The sequence below is a fragment of the Lissotriton helveticus genome, chromosome 6 (genome assembly GCF_964261635.1).
Source record: "Lissotriton helveticus chromosome 6, aLisHel1.1, whole genome shotgun sequence".
NCBI classification, from domain to species: Eukaryota; Metazoa; Chordata; class Amphibia; order Caudata; family Salamandridae; genus Lissotriton; species Lissotriton helveticus.
Window position 1 is genome coordinate 584,944,028 of NC_136067.1, and position 18,835 is coordinate 584,962,862.

At 45.4% G+C, this 18,835-nt stretch overlaps 1 protein-coding gene across 2 annotated transcripts in view; it reads left to right on the plus strand.

Moving 5' to 3' along the window:
* SMAP1 (small ArfGAP 1) overlaps nucleotides 1-18,835 on the plus strand; it is an 870,387-nt gene that overhangs the window by 419,454 nt on the left and 432,098 nt on the right. Inside the window, exon 5 of one of the 2 annotated variants that reach the window (XM_078648020.1) lies at nucleotides 5,147-5,224. The exons of the other annotated variant lie outside the window; for it this stretch is intronic. Within the exon in view, the coding sequence (XP_078504146.1) occupies nucleotides 5,147-5,224 (78 nt within the window). The remainder of the gene's footprint in view (nucleotides 1-5,146; nucleotides 5,225-18,835) is intronic. 2 annotated transcript variants of the gene reach the window in all.

Here is an 18,835-nt window from a genome sequence, read left to right on the forward strand (position 1 = left end):
GGGGGAACACTCACCTGAAAAGGTTGGTCGTAGAATTCTATATGGAACCCGCGGACGGTTTGTAACACCCAAGCGTCCGCTGTGAGAAGTGCCCACTCTCCCCAGAAGGCCGCTAAACGGCCACCAACGCGAACCTGGTCCGCAGGAATTACACTCACCGGCAGCGGAGTTGTTTCCGGCACCTCTTCTGAAGCCGCGACCTCCAAAGCGCTGTCCTCTGGTGGGATAGAAGTTTGTATAGTTGGCAGATGTATTATACTGCCCCCGTCCGGAGCCTTGCCCTCTGTTGCCGGCATTCTGCCCTGTACGGCCGGTCGCACGGCCCCTGCTGCGACCAGCCCCGGAGGAAAAACGCTGTTGGAAAACACGTTTAATGCTGGATTGAGCCTTGTCCAGCGAGGTAAAAGTAGATACGAATTTGCCTAATTCTTTAATGAAGGGCTCGCCAAAGAGACCGCCTTGGGCCACCGCCCCCGCCTCCGAAGAGGCTAGGTCTCCTAGCTTCGGGTCCAGTTTAATTAAAAAGGACCGCCGTCGCTCTGTTGAAAGGGCGCAGTTGGCGTTGCCCAAGAAAATAAGTACCCTTTGTGCCCAATTAGACAGCACCTCAGGAGAAATGGTCGCACCCGTGACCTTCGCTTCCTCCGCCATATCTAAGATTTTAGTGATCGGACCCACCGCGTCCAACAACTTATCTTGGCAGGACCGCCAAGAACGGTCTATGCCCTTGCGCGGATCCTTCATAAATTTAGCCAAAAAAGTCGCCATCTTGGCATCCAGGTCTGGAGTCATGGCCACCTTTCCTTCTAACGATGGCCTAGGGCATTCCCCCCGTAAACAACCCCTGGCCTCCTTTTCCAACGGCTTGCGAAGCCTGCTCGCCACGAACTTGGCCACCTTGTCACCCAGGGCCCACGCCGCTGACCGCGGATGAATAATTTCATCCGGGTCCAGCATGCCTGAGCTATCCCGAGGCAACTCCGCAACCGAGCCCGAAGGACGCCAGGAACGCTCCGACTCACCGTCCTCATCGGAATCTGGGGAATCCCCTACGGGGGAAGAAGGTGCCACCTCCGAAGGCGCCACGGGGACAGGGGCAGCGGGCTGCTCCGCGGGGGGCACGGTCGCCTTCGCCAAGAATGCGTCCCGAAGACGCTCAAAGGCGCCCTTGTCCACCCCTTGGGCACCCTCCGATGGCCCTTCCCTGCAAGGTTTCTTTGGGGCTGGCGGACCCTCCCCCGAGGGACCTGGAAGATCAGCGCGTGCCAACTTGGCGCATTCTTCCACAATGCGCGCCGAAAGGCGGTCTTCCATAGGGCCAACTACCTCAGTCACACACCTGTAAATAGAACTATCAACCGCCTGATAGAATTCATCGTCATTCAAGTAAGAATGAGATTCCTCATAGTATTCATCCTCCATAATGAAAGGTACTCTGACAACCACCACTCGAACTAGAGACACCTAATGGCCTCCCCAACACTGCCCCAGTAACGTGGGGGTCCAAAGGTATTCAAACAGCCCAGAGGACTGCACAGATTTTGGGCGTCAGGAACTGACCGCTATTAGGGCGCACTCAGACCCCACACAGCGCGCTGACCCACCACAAGGGACCAGGTCTGCCCCCCCACAGCGCGCTACCACACCAGGGGCTCAGGAGTGCTCGAACCGGCACCACCGGCAGCAACGCGGTAATACCGCAATACCGACCCTCAACAGGGCGTCAAAGTGGTTAAAACCACTGAAACAGGAGTACAGACCCGGATAAACCCGAGCGTCACTGAGGGGGCACGAGGGCAAGGCTCCGCGATCGCTGGATTCCTCAGCGCGGCTCCTCTGAGGAGAAAACCGCGCTGAAGACCAGCGAGACGTCGCAGTGCCCTCTAGCGGCCGATACACGCCGCAAACAACACCGGGAATAAAAGTCGCGAAAGGAGCGGAGAACTGCTCCCGCGACGCTCTCAGGGCTCTGTGAAGAAAAAAGCCGCCACAGCGCTTACACAGACCCCGAAAGAACAACCAAGACACCCCCAAATGTGAGGCAAATAAACATAAACGTAAGAGCAAAGAGAAAACACTTAACTGGCTGCGGGAGCAGCGAAGAAAGAGAGAGGAAGGACAGAGAGAGGGGACTTCCTATCTAAGGACAATGGACACTGTGAAAGGACTATCCTTGGGTCCTTGCAAGTTGGAATGATGGGACTTGTAGTTGAAGTCTGAGGCATTTGCAATATGTCTTTCATTTTTGATGGTTTTCTCATGTTTCTCTGGAAAGAAATAATGTTTGGTTCCAATAAGAGCTTTTCTTGGGCTGCTGTGTGTTTTGTATTTTAATAAATGGCGGAGAAAGAAAAGCATAATCCGAGCCTCCGGTCCTGCCATAGAATCAGAGTTTGCAGCTTCATAATTGTTTTTTTCAGTGTATGAATCCCATTTTTGGATTTGATAACGTTTTATCGAATCCTAAAATGGGATTGCAACTGGATACAAATCTGTTTGGAAGAAGTATGTTGTTGGTGTCTTTTCCAAAATACCGAATCAGTAAGTAATACTTTAATGGTTTACTGCCCTTCTTCCGTATGCAAACCATTAAAAAGTTACCAGCCTCCAAGTTGGGGTGGTAACCGAATCGTAAAAGTAAAGGTGTCCTTTTTGGACCCCTTTCCTTTTGTGAACGTTGAAAAAATTAAAGAAGAGCAAAATGCCACTGCCAACTTTCAAAGAAACTGACAACATTTTTTTTTTTTTTTTTGTCAAAGCATCCCCATTTCCTTTCATGAAATTCTAATACTTAAAAAATGTTTCTTTATTAAAAAGCATTCGCAGACTTGGTGGTCTAGTCACCCTTGCAGTCCAGCATCCATGTGATAGCCACCAATCGGAGCGAGTTGCAACTGGCGACTTACCTCATGACTGTTATTGAGGTAGGTCGGATTGCAACCCACTCTGATTCAGAATTTTGGGGATGGACCTGTACATAGGTAGCTTTGCAAATTCCACATGGGAAATTGCAACCAAATTGTGATCGATTTTGCGACCAGTGAGAAATGCATCTGTACCTTCGTTTCTCAAATCTGGAAAGATTCACAAGACACATCAGGGAAATTGCACTGTCCCACTATTGGGAAATCCTCAGAGATATCAAGGTAACAGGCTCCCTCCCATATGCTTGCTAATCTATACCTATGCTAGCTTAGTCATGGGCACTGGCACACCATCAATGCTTACTGGAGCAGTAGCAGGCTGAAGCAGAAACAGTTAGCGTGAAATCAGGGTGATGGAAAATAAGCAGCGGGGTGGATTTTCAAGTCACTTAGGGGATGGCGCAGGGTTTAGGATTGAGTGGGGTTAAAGGAGGGTCAGTGTTGTGGTGCCGGAGAAAACAGTGTTGTAGTAGGGCTCATTTGGTTCTCCGCAGTTCCGTACCTGTAGGTTATCACGAGCACAAGGCCATGATTTCCACTCTGCCAGCCCCACTGCCATCGGATAGGGTCTCTTTATGGCTTTGTTGAAATAGAGCCTCATAAGGGATGGCAAACTCTACATAAATTGCAATGCCATGCTATTTCTCCTGCGCTTGTGTAGGTGCAGGCACTTGCACCACAAACGCATACGTTTTCTGTCACAAAAGTAACTGGATACCTCTGATTCTTTTTAGATGCCACTTTTATGCAACGTTCACAAGCCACCATTTTAAGAATTGTTAGATTTTATTTATACCAATTAAAAAGGTCTTACTTTAGCATTTTCCAGAAAAACACTATTTGTAGTGAAAAAAAAGGAAGTGTTCATAGTGAAAAACACAACAAAAAGGCTTACAAATGAGGTAGTTAAAATCTTCAGCACCCCTTGCATTGGAACAATAAAATGGGTGTTAGTTTAATGCCTATTCATATTTTTTTGTTATATTGTCTGACGCACAGTTTGTTTTTACAGGTTCCATCTAGGCACCATTGATAACAGGAAAGCACAGAAATGCAGGTTTATTACTGAGAAAATATCTTGCATCTCGGTAAAACACATTTCCTTCGCATCTTTACAGGAAAGAAAATAGGGCTGATAATGCGCCCATTATGGTGCTCAGCTATGCATGCAGAAACCAACTACAGGAAAGATGAGCGAAAATGCTTTTAGATGAAACCTATTTTCATGTCCTAAGTGCAGTTGATGCATACACAGCTACGCCTCATAATATCTCTGGGTAATTCGGAAAAGAAAGCCGTGGAAATGGGATTTTGTCTACTCATTCCCAGAAGAAAATATGCCCAGATTGGTTTGTAATAGGTTTGTCTCCCCTGCTCGGCTGTGGCGGTACGTTATTAGCCGATAGCTTTCTGTAACTTGGTGTGGTATTTTTTTCTTTTTTTAATAGAGATCAGTTCATTAGAGCTCTAATCAAATCTGGTGCAACTCTCCGAGAGCCCCAGCTTTTCTGTGAAATGAATCTGCTGCTGCATTGCACAGGAACAAAGGCCCTGCCTCCCCTTCTGACAGCGCGCCTCCACGGCGGGAGACATTAATATTTCAGCGGCTGCATTGGATGCGGCCGAACAATAGATACAACGTAATTATTGTTGTTGTCTTGCCGGTGATGTCATCTTATCTTGGGTTCATTTTTTCGTGTTTTGTAGCCGAGTGAATTTTGTCATAAATCATTCATGATTACCTGACAGAAGTAATCACACAACCTGGTTGCCTTTTCTGCAAGCGGGAAACGGTCGGACCTGGCTTGATAGTTAGGGCTGTATTGGTGCAGGGTCACGCCTGATGTACACATAGCTGGGTCCAATCGGAGGTGGCATGGTGTGCAAAATAACATGGACCTGGATGCGGTCTGAGTCATTACCAGAGTGGCTGAGATTTATTCAAGCATTCATGGATTGGGATGTGGCCCTTGTAATGACCAGTGGCTACGAATATTTCAAGCATTCCATCAATCACTTTTGTGTATACCTTTCTGCAAGTAATGGCAGTAATTCAAGAACATACAACTTGCAAATGTATTTGTTCATTCTCTTGCTTTGTCATCTGCAGTTTCCAACCTTGCCTTGCTAAACTGATCACACTATCTTTTCCCTCCTGATTGTGTGCTAATTGTGATCATCTGCTTCCTTCCTTCCTCTTCTCTTTCATCTGCGCTGTACAGATGTCCTCCTCGGATGCTGCTCAGCCTTTGGCTTCCTCTCCCTCTCTGCAAGCTGCTTCTGAGAAGAACAACTTGGAGGTATTGTGTCGTTTCCTGGGGGGAATCTTTTAGAAGGCAGTATGTTGTCATTTGGCACACAGATGATTTGCAAATGTGATTTCATTTGTAATTTATTAACATTTCTCTGGGCTTCTAGGAACATTTGCTTTCTGTGTCTGATGCATGTGGCTGTGGTAGTGCAGGTTCTGCAGGCCATCCCTCCTGGAGTGAAGCAGGAAAAGGATTTACTACAGTGATCAACAAGGATTTTGCAATTTGTTGGATGCCAGGCTTTTCGCTTTGCCAATGCTTTTGTTTTGTTTCGTCATTGCTTTTGTATTTCTTTATTGTTGCGGGGCGGCTGGGCAATCGCCTATAGAAGCAAAAAATACCCAAAAACTTCAATATTCTTTCATCTCAAAAAGGGCACATCGCTGTTGTAGCCAATTGCATGAAGGGGGGTGAGTTCTTTACGTACAGATGTGCTTCTTGTGTAAGAGCAGGATTCCTTTTCTCACAGCGAAGGTAGTCAGTGACTCAAGTGCCATTTGCCTAATGCTTTACTGCAAAAACAACAATTGATGGACAGAATGCAGAACAATGTCATACATTCACCTCAGTACAGAGATCTGGCCCTAAATCCATCGTTTTTTTGCTTGCCATGCTAGTTTGAACCCAGCCATATGCAAATCAGTTTTAAACCTGCGTCCAATGGGAACAGTCGAGCCCGAACTGCCAGGCAAGGTTCTCCCTGGACTGAAAACAAGCATCCTAGCACCGGTGTCGGAGTTTCACCCCTCATCAGCCATGATAGTTTGACTCCAGTGGCATGGAGAGCTTTACTGGGCAGAAGAAAAATGTAAATGACGAAACAGACAAATAACAAGACTACCATAACGAGAGGTGTATCTACCAAAATATTTAAATCTCTGTATGATAGTAATTTTTAGTGCATTTTGGGACTACCTTTAGGTGTATTCCATAAATTAAATGTACATTGGAAACACAGTGATAAAAGAATACAATGACTACATTAATACGTAATTTGTAATTAAGGTCACAGTTGTAAATTCACAATCAATGTTGGTAAAGAAATGCACTTCTTTTTATATGTGGGTATATAATATTGAGTGGGACATCCATGATCCAAATTACAGATTGTGCCCAGTAGGGAGTATTGGCTCTCTTGTTGAACCAGTGAAGGTTGTAAGTGTATGCTCTATATGGAACTGTTTGTTTGTGAGATTGTATAGACTTGCTTCTATTAGAGCGTTTTAACTTGGACTCTTCCCTATTTTTTCTATTATACATCAGACCAATGCACGAAGAAGGCTGGCTGAAAGCCCATATACACAACTATCCAAGAGCCAATACTGCAATTCTTATTAGGAAAGGAAATTGAATTTCTGCACACGGAGAATTAAACTGAGTGCGAGTTTAGACAGTATGTCTGGAAAAATCACATTTATTATTTATGTAAAGTTTCAAAATATTTGTTGATTTGTAAATTCACCATGAACATTTTCGTTACCAATAACAACACGAATAATACACAAAACACTTTGCATAAAAATGACATCAACAGTAAAAAGTGTACATTAATGAAAAGAAAACATCCATACGTGGTTGGTCAATCTTCACATACAAATCCCATACTCTCACACAAACCATGCATCCACACATCAATATATACAATTTTCAATGTCACAAAATAGATTTTTACAACAAAACACCAAAGAAAATTTTTTTGGGGTAGAATTAGAACCACTTTTTAAATCAGGATGGGCTATTTCAAGAATAGCGTTCTTATGGTGTGACAAGGTGGTCTACGCGTTTCGAACCCTAAATGAGTAATGGGGTTCTCATCAGGACCTCAAAGCTTAGGTGTGGTAATGTACCAATGGTGAATAATCCGGACGGAGACACAGTTAATTGTGTCGATGTCTTAATTTGGCAATTGTTGGTTGGAGGAATGATCACGGAACTATTTTTTCAGGAGGTCTCGTCATCAATCGAAGACCTATCGGGAATCTCTAAACATTCCCGAGGTGGGAGGCCTCCCACCTCGAGCGGCAATACTCTAAACACGGTGTGTTTCCGGACTTGCTGGGCCTGTTTTGGTGAAGACTCATGCTCTAGGTCTTCTGTGTTTCTTAAGGCAAATCGTCTTGGGGCTAAAAGTATTTCTCCTTCCTAATATTCCTTTGTTCTCTCAAGACATGCCAGCTCTGTGTATCTTGGTGATAGCCCGTATACGTTTTCTGCGCCTTAAGGGGGCTCAATGGCTTGGTGATCCTCTCTAATCTCAGGCACACTCTTGGGTGGAGAGCAAAGATCACCATCGGACAATCCTAAAGTTGTGCCATGTTTGTAGGCCTTCTTCAGCTGCCTAGCCTCCGTGACTTAACTTGTCTGAGGTTCCCTTACCACAGCCCCCCAAAATCTAAGGGGTGGACAGCACTTGCTGCTCCGGCTCACAGCCAGACCCTCAATTACTCTTTAGGCACCAGCCCATATTTGAGATGTTAGGTGTTCAGATTATAGTCCCCATCTCTGCAACACATTAACTTGGGACAAACTTTCATCTACAATCAACACAAAGTAGATCAGCACTGTGTTAAAATGTCACTTTGCAGTGGGATGTTGCGCCTCTAGCTCACTGTGGCAGCATGAGGCCCTGAATATGCACCACAAGTCAGAAGGAAGAGCAAAATTACGTTCTGCCCCTCATGAAATTCGCGCAGTGACTGCTTGCTAGAAATATTAGTTGCTCCTACTTCTAGCTTGAAAATATTTCCAATTAGTCCCATAGTAGCAGCTCAGAATTTGACAATTCGGCACCGAGTAGACTTGCATATTACAGCATTACCCATCCCGTGTACTAATTGTTTTCCTTTTTATTTGACTGATTTTTTGCATGATAAAATCAAACTAGTACATCATATTTGCTAAAAAATGATATTGGATTTGACAAGGGCACAGCACACAACAGTTTTTCAAAATCGTTTTTGGAGGTGAGACGCTCATTAAGTGTCTGTCCATAATGTGCTGCTGGTACTGTTTATCTGCTAAGGACTTCATTTTAAGTATGCTGGAATTTAGTGGTAATAATACCACACCTTGTGTTACCGGTATAAGGTGTATCTGAAACACTGGGTCCTATTATTACCTGGGAATCACAAATTGATCCCTTATATTCTCCTATGCAATGGGGAGTAACATGCAGCACTCTTGTTCCCATGCTGACATATGCTTGTAAACAAAAGATGCAGGCTGTGTATTGAGGACAAAGGATGGCCTGGAGTGACCGTCCTGTTTTACTACAGACGCGGTCGCTTCCCCACGCTGCTCCCCGACCTGCCTGCCTTGCAGCCTGGTATCGTAGCGCTTCACCGCTGCTATTGCTTGCTAGATTGATTTAGCTCATTCAGATTGCTGGACTAACTTGCTGATTTAAATTGCTGCATTGCCTGTATTACTTTGCTCATATACATAAGGTGCGCTAGACTACCTCGCCTGCTAAGTCATTTTCTAATCATTGTGATATCGCTAGACTGCCTGACTGCTAAATCATTTTAATGCTTGTGACATCGTAGCGCTAGATCGCCAAAGCGAGCTGTAAGTACAGTTTTCTTGCCATTTGTGCTGCGCTGACCGTAGAGTTCGAGGCGTGCCTGATTATACCGGGGCCACTGCCTTTTGCATCGTATTGCTCCCTGTTTCGTTTTAGGCTGCCGGCCATTTTGTTGTTGTTGTTGTTGTGTCCCCATGCCCGGGTCTCCACCCCGCTCCCACCTCCCAGCTGACCCTCCCTCGCCCCTCCCACATATGACAGATGCTTCCGCGCGCAGCCGAAGGTGCGCCAAAGGTAAGCCCGTCTACGCCCTCCGCGCCTGGACCGCGCCCAGCGCCAGACCCCCTGGCCCCCACAAATCCCTTTCCACCCGCATATCATACGACGCCGCAACACTCGCCCGGGTCTCCACCCCGCTCCCACCTCCCAGCTGACCCTCCCTCCCACTGATACTGTTAGGACCGCTCTCACGAGATTGCGCTGTGACCGTCCTGTTTTACTACAGACGCGGTCGCTTCCCCACGCTGCTCCCCGACCTGCCTGCCTTGCAGCCTGGTATCGTAGCGCTTCACCGCTGCTATTGCTTGCTAGATTGATTTAGCTCATTCGGTTTGCTGGACTAACTTGCTGATTTAAATTGCTGCGTTGCCTGTATTACTTTGCTCATATACATAAGCTGCGCTAGACTACCTCGCCTGCTAAGTCATTTTCTAATCATTGTGATATCGCTAGACTGCCTGACTGCTAAATCATTTTAATGCTTGTGACATCGTAGCGCTAGATCGCCAAAGCGAGCTGTAAGTACAGTTTTCTTGCCATTTGTGCTGCGCTGACCGTAGAGTTCGAGGCGTGCCTGATTATACCGGGGCCACTGCCTTTTGCATCGTATTGCTCCCTGTTTCGTTTTAGGCTGCCGGCCATTTTGTTGTTGTTGTTGTTGTGTCCCCCTGCCCGGGTCTCCACCCCGCTCCCACCTCCCAGCTGACCCTCCCTCGCCCCTCCCCCTTCCACATATGACAGATGCTTCCGCGCGCAGCCGAAGGTGCGCCAAAGGTAAGCCCGTCTACGCCCGTCCGCGCCTGGACCGCGCCCAGCGCCAGACCCCCTGGCCCCCACAAATCCCTTTCCACCCGCATATCATACGACGCCGCAACACTCTCAGCACTTAACCACGGCCCACTCCCAAACTGCTACCAAGCCGCCCCAGGACACACCCACGGACCCTTCACCTGCCACTCCTGCAAATTCGACTGCATCAGGACCCACACCAAATCCACAAACTCCAAACAGAGCTCCGACAGCAACCACCTAAAATGCTTACTGCTCAACACCCGCTCAGTCCACAGACACTCCATCGAACTCTGGAACCTACTCGACACCACATCGCCTTCCTCACAGAAACATGGATGAACGCCTCATCAGCCCCCGACATCGCCTTAGCCATCCCGGACACCTACAAGATCATCCGAAAGGACCGCATCAACCAAACAGGAGGAGGCATCGCCATCGTCCATAAGAACACCATCCGCATCACGACCAGCGCCGACAATAACCTCGCCACCACCGAACATCTTCACTTCCAGATTCAAACCGACCCCAGAACCACACTCAGAGGCACCCTTATCTACAGACCCCCAGGACCCCGCTCACAATTCAGTGAAGACATCGTGGACTTCATCAGCCCACATGCCATCCCATCCGAGAACTACATTCTACTGGGAGACCTCAACTTTCACCTGGACAAGAAAAACGACAACACCACCACCCTTCTGGACAACCTCGCCAATCTCGGACTCAAACAACTCGTTAACACCCCCACCCACTCTGCCGGACACACGCTTGACCCCATCTTCACCTCCAGCAAGCACATCTCCTTCGATCGCACCACAGCTCTCCATTGGACGGACCACAGCTGCGTTCACTTCCACTACAAAAAATCCACGACACATAACCCCCCACAACCTATTCCCCGAAGAAACTGGAACAAAATCACCACCGAGCACCTCTTCTCGTCGCTCCAACAAAACGATCCTGCCAATTCATCGGACCCTAACCAAGCAGCCACCTACCTTACACAATGGATCACCCAAAGCGCACCGAACTAGCACCCTTGAAAAACCATGTAATCAAGCAAGGTACCAAAAAAGCCCCCTGGGTCAACGATGACCGTAAGAAATCCAAGAAGTTCTGTCGGACTCTCGAGAAAGCCTGGAGAAAAAACCCCACCGCTGACAACGCCTCAGCAACATCGGAGTACAAGGAAAGGCATTGGACTGGATCACATCGTTCCTCACCGGAAGAACACAGAGAGTCCGCCTCCCCCCTTTCAAATCAGAGGCCACCAAAGACATTTGCGGCGTACCACAAGGATCATCACTCAGTCCCACCCTCTTCAACGTATACATGAGTCCCCTCGCATCCATCGCGCGCCAACACAACCTCAACATCATCTCCTACGCAGACGACACCCAGCTGATCCTCTCCCTCACCAAAGACCCAAACACCGCCAAAACCAACCTACACGAAGGAATGAAAGAAGTAGCCGAGTGGATGAAGAACAGCCGCTTGAAACTGAACTCGGACAAAACAGAAGTCCTCATCTTAGGACCATCCCCCTCTGCCTGAGACGACTCATGGTGGCCACCAGCCCTCGGAACCGCACCCATACCTACAGACCACGCACGCAACCTGGGCTTCATCCTGGACTCCTCCCTTTCGATGACCAGACAAGCCAACGCCGTCTCATCATCTTGCTTCAACATCCTACGAATGCTCAAAAAAATCTTCCGTTGGATCCCCACCGAAACAAGAAAGACTGTCACCCACGCACTAGTCACAAGCCGACTGGACTACGTAAAGACCCTCTATGCCGGAACCACAGCCAAACTACAGAAAAAACTCCAACGCATCCAAAACACCTCAGCCAGACTCATTTTGGACATCCCCCGACAAGCTCACATCTCTGACCACCTGAAAAACCTCCATTGGCTCCCTGTCAACAAGAGAATAACGTTCCGTCTCCTCACCCACGCATATAAAGCCCTCTACTACCTAGAACCTGAATGCCTCAACACGCGTCTATCCTTTTACACCCCTCCCGCCAACTACGTTCATCCAATCAAGCCCTCGCCGCAGTTCCCAGCATCCACAAATCCACCATGGGGGGAAGATCCTTCTCCTACTTAGCGGCTAAAACCTGGAATTCTCTCCCCACCCAACTCCGCCTTACTCAGAACCACCTCTTTCAGAAAGCAACTAAAAACCTGGATATTTGATAAGTAAATTCACCCCCCTCCCTCAAGCGCCTTGAGACCCTCTGGGTGAGTAGTGCGCTATACAAATTTTTGAACTTGAACTTGTCTTTTGTACATTGTGCAAGACTCACACACCTGGGAGCAATAGATGTGGTAATATCGTACAATCCATAATTCTGTTTCAGATGTTTTTATCACAACGGAATGAATAAGTCACTCACAATGAGGTACTAAGGACATTGGGCCTTTTTTAGAGTGTGGCGAATGGGGTAGTTCGTCACAAACGTGGCCGGTATTCCATCGTACTACATGTGCATTTGTTGTCTATGGCACTTGTTATGTGGCGGATGGGATATCCGTCACGTTTTGACTGGGTATCCCAAACTCTCAATAAGGCCCTTAGTCTATTTTCCAGGATGAACTGTTACTGTCTATAGGGAGGTGGGTTTTGGCCAGGAAAGTATATGAGAACGGGATTACGAACACTCCACTCCCTCTGTGCATTTGATTTTCAAAGGGACAAAATGTCACTAAAAATGAATATTTATAATAGTTAATTCTATAGTCTAGTGTCAGACGCTTGCTTTACAGGTAGCATGTGTCGGACGCCTAATGTAAAGCTGATGTTATATGTTTAGCTCCACTGTAACACAACTGATTAGTAGTTATCATCTTAATGAAATTTACTGTGCCCCAAAGTAGTACAAATTATTAACTTTTTTGTGTTTGCTTTTTTGAGCCTTTGATCTTGTGAAGCTTTTATCAAACACTTTTTTTCAAATGAGACCTTCACTATTTATAATAGTGAGACTTGTGTGAACAGGACTGTATAGCTGCACTTGCAGTATTCTGATTGGTTCAATTGTAAAGGTTAAATACCATTTTACTTTTTGCAGCAACCTTTTAAGCAAAATCATGATCTTGTATTAAGATGAATTTGATGATGGGGGGCTCTAAAAGGTCGCGAACAATTGTCTGTAAGATAGCCAAGGAGGGGGTGGGCCTGCAGGATCAGGGAATGTTACCAAATTGGACTCAGAGGACTATGATGGCTGAACACTGGGATGATGATGTGTGGATCCTGAACTACGAGGGAGGTGGAAAGGGTGGGGAAGGGGGTGTGTGTGTGGGTATTGCTTGATACTGACATGCTTGTTATATGTTTTTCCCGGCTGTATAGCCCCAAAAATAATAAAAATGGTTTCAAAAGATGAATTTGATGGCAGTTGGTTGTATCTATATGAAAGTTAAACAGCACATAGAACTTTTCAAAACAGTCATTTGGACAGTTTGTAAAATAACATTGTAGAAAACATTATGATATCATTAATGTATTTTTATTTTAGCTTGCTCGCCTTTTTGTTTATATAATAAATGTGCATTTAATGTATGAGGCACAGGGTCAAGACAGATTTGCATATCAATGATGATGGATTCAACTCAGATCTGTGACTGGGGGGGGAGTGTCTGAGAAGTTTCAGCGCTCTGTCCAGCATCTCCTTGTGTTTGCTTTGTTCGCCCTAAGTTGGCAGGATATGCCCAGACGTGGGTCCCTTGCTCACTTTGCCACTGGATTCAAGCTAGCCTGGCTGATGAGGGGTGTTACACAGACACCTGTCCCAGGATGCTTGTTTCCGGTTAAGGGAAGACCTGGCTTGGCAGTTCAGGCTGAACTGTTCCCATGAAGCACAGGGTCAAGACTGATTTGCATATAGCTGGGTCTGAACTGAGGTGGCGAAGTGAGCTAAAGAATGATGATGGATTTAACCCAGATCTGTGACTGGGTGGAGTGTCTGAAAAGTTTCAGCGCTGTGTCCGTCGTCTCCTTGTGTTTGCTTGAATGTATTCCAGGCACACCCCTTTCTTTTCTGATTCAAATAAGAAAGGCACACTTTGTCTGCAGGTAGCAGTGTTCATAAGGGAAGGGTATGCTGCTGAAATTGTGAGAGACAATGTTACCCAGTTACGGTCAGAGAAAATTAAATCATTCTTGAATACCCATGACATCAGGCATACTAAGGTCTTTCTGTACCATAGTAGAAGCTATGGATTAATTGAACGTTTTAATTGTACACGTGGTGGATGAAACGTTATGGACATACAGAAGTACTCCTAATATCACTAGCGGAGTATCAACTTTTGTTTTATTGTGTGGTCGAGTGTGTGGGTCCAAACTCAATAGGGAATGAATGGAAAAACATCGTATTGATAGCTTGCATCTGTCTAGTGTGGTTGATATCAGGAAAGAGGTGCAGAGAAAATGTGAGTGGGTGTGAGAGGACGGACCTCCAAGGAATATTTGTGGGTAGTTGGTTCAGGATTAAGCAACCTAGCTATAGTTCAGATTTTCTGTTCGTGTTCAGGTGGTTAGAAAAACCTCTAGTATGTTGCACACTTTTGATGTAAAGATTTGGAATAAGACAGGATTACTGTAATTCCAAGGGAAAATGTTGACTTGGTGTGCACTCGGTTTGGTGAAGCGTCTGAGTGAGTATGTGAGAGAGAGCCATGTGTGACCTGTATAAGAAGTGAGCAACTTGAACCGGCATGCCACAAGGAGTATGATTTGGGGTGACATTATTGTGAATTAATTTCTATTTCATGCACTTCTGTTTCCACATCATAATGCATGTGTGTATTACGACTATTTTTCCACATCACAATGTATTTGTGTATTCCGGTTATTTATGTTTTCATTTTAACACAAGGATGACATTGTTGTTAAACATGAATGTTATATACACTTCACTTTTTTTGATACATAAGTATATGTTATTACAATAGTTGTGTTTATATCATAAGGGGTTTCTAACTTTACATGTGTGTATTCATTCCATGTGGTGTTGTCGGTGTAGGATGGCGATGTTATGGAATGTTCTCTTTATCTAAGCTGACGATTGGAATGTATAACACAGGGAGGATGAGAATGAAGAAGGGGCATTCTATTGGAAGGCTGTTGGACAAGTAGTAGAGTGGTCATGCTACGATGTGGTGGTGTTACTCACTGTGAACTGAACGTATATAAACCCATCTACAATCTCCGACGAGGTCTCTGGCTTCCTTTTTGAAATGTAAATACTGTTCAGCAAAAAATATTTCCAGGTTTCCCACAAGACTGTCCTTGTCCATTAGAACACCATTCAGCACCTGGGAGAACATCCTTGGCTTAATGTAGCCCTCAATGCCGTGAAGCTAGCTTTATTGCTTTAAGAAAAATAGGAACTCATTTCCATTGAAATTCATTTGCAGTGAGACAAGTGTGTCACTATTTGGCTTTACTGATAACTGAAATGACAGTGGAACGGAGGTACCATTCCACATAAACACCCGCCAGATATGTTAGTAGCTTAAAATTTCACGATTTAGGAGTTGGAGGTTCCACTTTATTGCCAGGCTTTGGACGATCTAACTGAGGAAGCATTCTTTAACCTAATTCGTATCCAGCGTGAGAGATACTTTCCATGCCAGAGTACCTGCAGGACTGAAAATTATGTCTAGGATAGGTCTAGCTGACTCATGATTCTCTCTCCCTGAACTATTGCCTGCCCATTAAAGTCATGAAATTGTCTGTGTTTTGAGCCTCAAGCACCTGAGGCACAATCCACTGTGCACTGTCTTTTAATTGAGTAAGAACAAAGAAGTTGCCAACCCAGGACTAAGAGTTTATTGGTGGAATTAGCAGAAGAGCTTCTCAAATCCCTGAACAACTGTCTTAAACACTTTATCTAAAATAGTTAGAAGCTGGAGCCAGCTGTTTCTGGCGCTGGCCAATAATTGTTGTTCCAAATATTTCATTTAACCTCCTGGCTGTATAAAAACAGTCTGAAAAATTGTAAAAGAACTAATCCAACAAGAGCAATACATTGTAAATGAGAAGGAACCTATTTTGTCAGATATCTGCCACAGCTAACAGGCTACAAGGGGCTCAGTGCACACATACATAATTGGTCAGGCTTGTATGCTTATTTGGCTTCTGTTTGCTTATGCTTCTCCTCATAGAATTTTCATAACCTCCAAATTCCCCACCTTGAGCATTGCCAAGCAGAGATCATTGAGCACTTCTCAGACTTATGTTGAATCTTAAGTTATTTTGTTACACCAGATCAGTCTTCCATCTTCAAAGCAGCACATAACCAGTGTTAACCACTGATCCTCGTCTTGACAACATTACCTATAATGGCATTTTTCAAATAGAAGTATTTATTTTTTCTTGATTACCATATTAATACCTATTATGTCCACCTCATTTCAGCTGAAGCATTATTTTTAGTTTTGGTAAAATATGAACCTTGTTTCAAATTTCTGTTTGTATGGCCAGAGTTCTCTCTCACTCAAGAACGTATCAACTGGAGAGTATGCAGGGCATCATTATGTTTGTTCAAAATGATTGACGACCTATAGCTGAAGATGACAAAGATTTTGACGCTCAAGAGTGTTGTCAGGGTTTTCATGACATGCAGAGTAACTCCAAACATAGTGAAAGCCACATTTCAGACGCTGTTTCATGGAGGCCCAGAGGTGGTTCCTTCCACTGCCAAACACTCATTCCTTTCACATTTTGAACCTGAAGGGGAATGGAGAAATGGAGAAATATGCAACAAAGTTGCATATTTCAGATGATCCTATCTCCATTAAAGACAAATAATCACTCTTCCACACTTGAATAAAAATAATCCTTGTGCCATAAAACTGTTGAAGATTGTTCATGGCGTAGACAATCCCTTCTTCCAGTAAACTGTTAAGTAAATTGTCAATGCTGGAAAACACAGTTGAAGAAAGACATTCTAAACAGTAACTACACAAATAAACTACACATCAACACGAAACAAGTTTCAAATATAGGATTCAAGAAAAAAATGTAAACACTTATGTAAGAAAATGTGTTATTAGTTGAAGAGGGTGTGAGTCTTTCACATGTAATAAGTCCAATATCTTGTTACGTCCAAAACACAAGTTCAGTAAATAAACCTGGGATCAACCTCTGGTAGATATGACAAAAAGCAGACAGGTTTAACTCAAGGAAAAGTGTGTAAAGTATTTAGCAGTACCAAATAAATAAAAAGTCAAGACACTCAATAAATGCCCCACAACCAATTAAAAAAACAAATAATTGCAAACATTTCACCAAAATGACTGAAATTCAATTAAGTAACCCAGAGATATGAATGTTAAAATGTTGTACCTTCTAGCTCAGTCTCTGAAATGGAAGTCAAAGTCGTCCAGAGAGGCAAGGTTGCAGGCTGCATTCAGTAAAGTAGCAAGGTCTTCTCATAGTCTGATAGCCGTTGGAGGAAGTCCCGCTGCAGTTGCCGGTTTTTGTGGCAAAAGCTCAGAAGGGGAAAACTCAAATTTCAGGGCCGCCAAAGTCCTTTCGTAGAGCAGATACTTTTCACACCTCTGCTCAGTTGGACTTTTTATGGAGCTCAAAATGTTCCAGTGGGGCTAGCCTGGAGCTTGTTCTGGCAAAGTCCATTAGAAATCAGACATCTTTGCAGTGAGGTCCCGCTGACACTCCTGAGGTCTTGAAAGTCCAAAACTCCTCTTGGTCACAACTTTTTTGACTTTCAGGAGCAGCTCCTGTTGGTCGTTTTTTTTTTTAACTCTTTTTATTAAGGAAACAACAGAGACACATTACAAAAACAAAAAGAAATCTCAGGTGATCACTTATAGTTTCATCACATGAGTCATCTTGGCAAAGTACAGAATTATGCATGTAATATTTAACACACGGGTCAAGGGGATTCCAGCGCTTCCTGTTCCATTCTTAGCGCAGGTGGTTCACAGATCTCTCCTCGGTGAGTATTCTATGCCCCCCATATCTTCCCCCACTTCTTCGGGCAACCTCTGGCTACATAGACCGATCTCTCTCTAAACATACACCAGTCTAGGTCTTCAGCCCATTTAGAGACACGGGGTTGCTGGTTGGCTCCCCAGAGCTGTGCTATGTTACGTTTGGCCACCATGTATGCCAGCGTCACCCATTGCTTCTGATACACGTTTAGATCTGTGGGCTCCCAAACATTCAACAGACCTCTACGAGCCTCTGGTCGTATCTCAGCACCCATAACTTTTCCCAGCACATCATGGAGCTTTGCCCAAACAACCTGTATACCCGCGCAGTGCCAGAGAATATGCATTAGGGTACCAGTATCTCCACAATCTCTCCTACACTCACCGTTCCCTCCCCGTCCCATTCGTACCAAACGGGCCCAGTTATATAGGATCTATGTAGAATCTTTAGTTGGACAAAGCGGAGTCTCATCTGAATGGCCACAACCTTCGGGAGGAAACCGCCTCCACGCAACCCTCATCATCCAATTCCAACCCATCCGCAATCCACTGAGCTCTGACTCGCTCCAGCGGTTTCTCCATGTTGTTAACCAATTTCCTATATATTAAAGAAATCGTTTTCTCGGGAATATGCCCATCTAATACTCGGTCCTCCAGAGGCGATGCCTCCGGTAGCACCGCATCTTTAGGGACGTGAGTGGTGAGAGCGTGCCTCACTTGCCGGTACCGGTAATGTTCGTTATCATGTAGACTATACAATTCCTTGAGGGACTCAAATGTAAGTACAGCATTTTTAGCCCATACATCTTTAATCTGAGTGATGCCAATAAGGTCCCATTTATCGAATCCCTTGGTTCTCGACAAACTACCCAGCCTCTCCGAGTTCAGTAGTGGGGTTGCCAAAGTTAGTCTGCCCTTCCAGCCTAAATATCCATTGGCCGCATGCCACACCTGCACAGCATGAGCGGTCCGGCCCGTCAGCGGAAACCTACCGGGTCTAGAATATAGGGCTCTATCCAGCATTCCACCAGG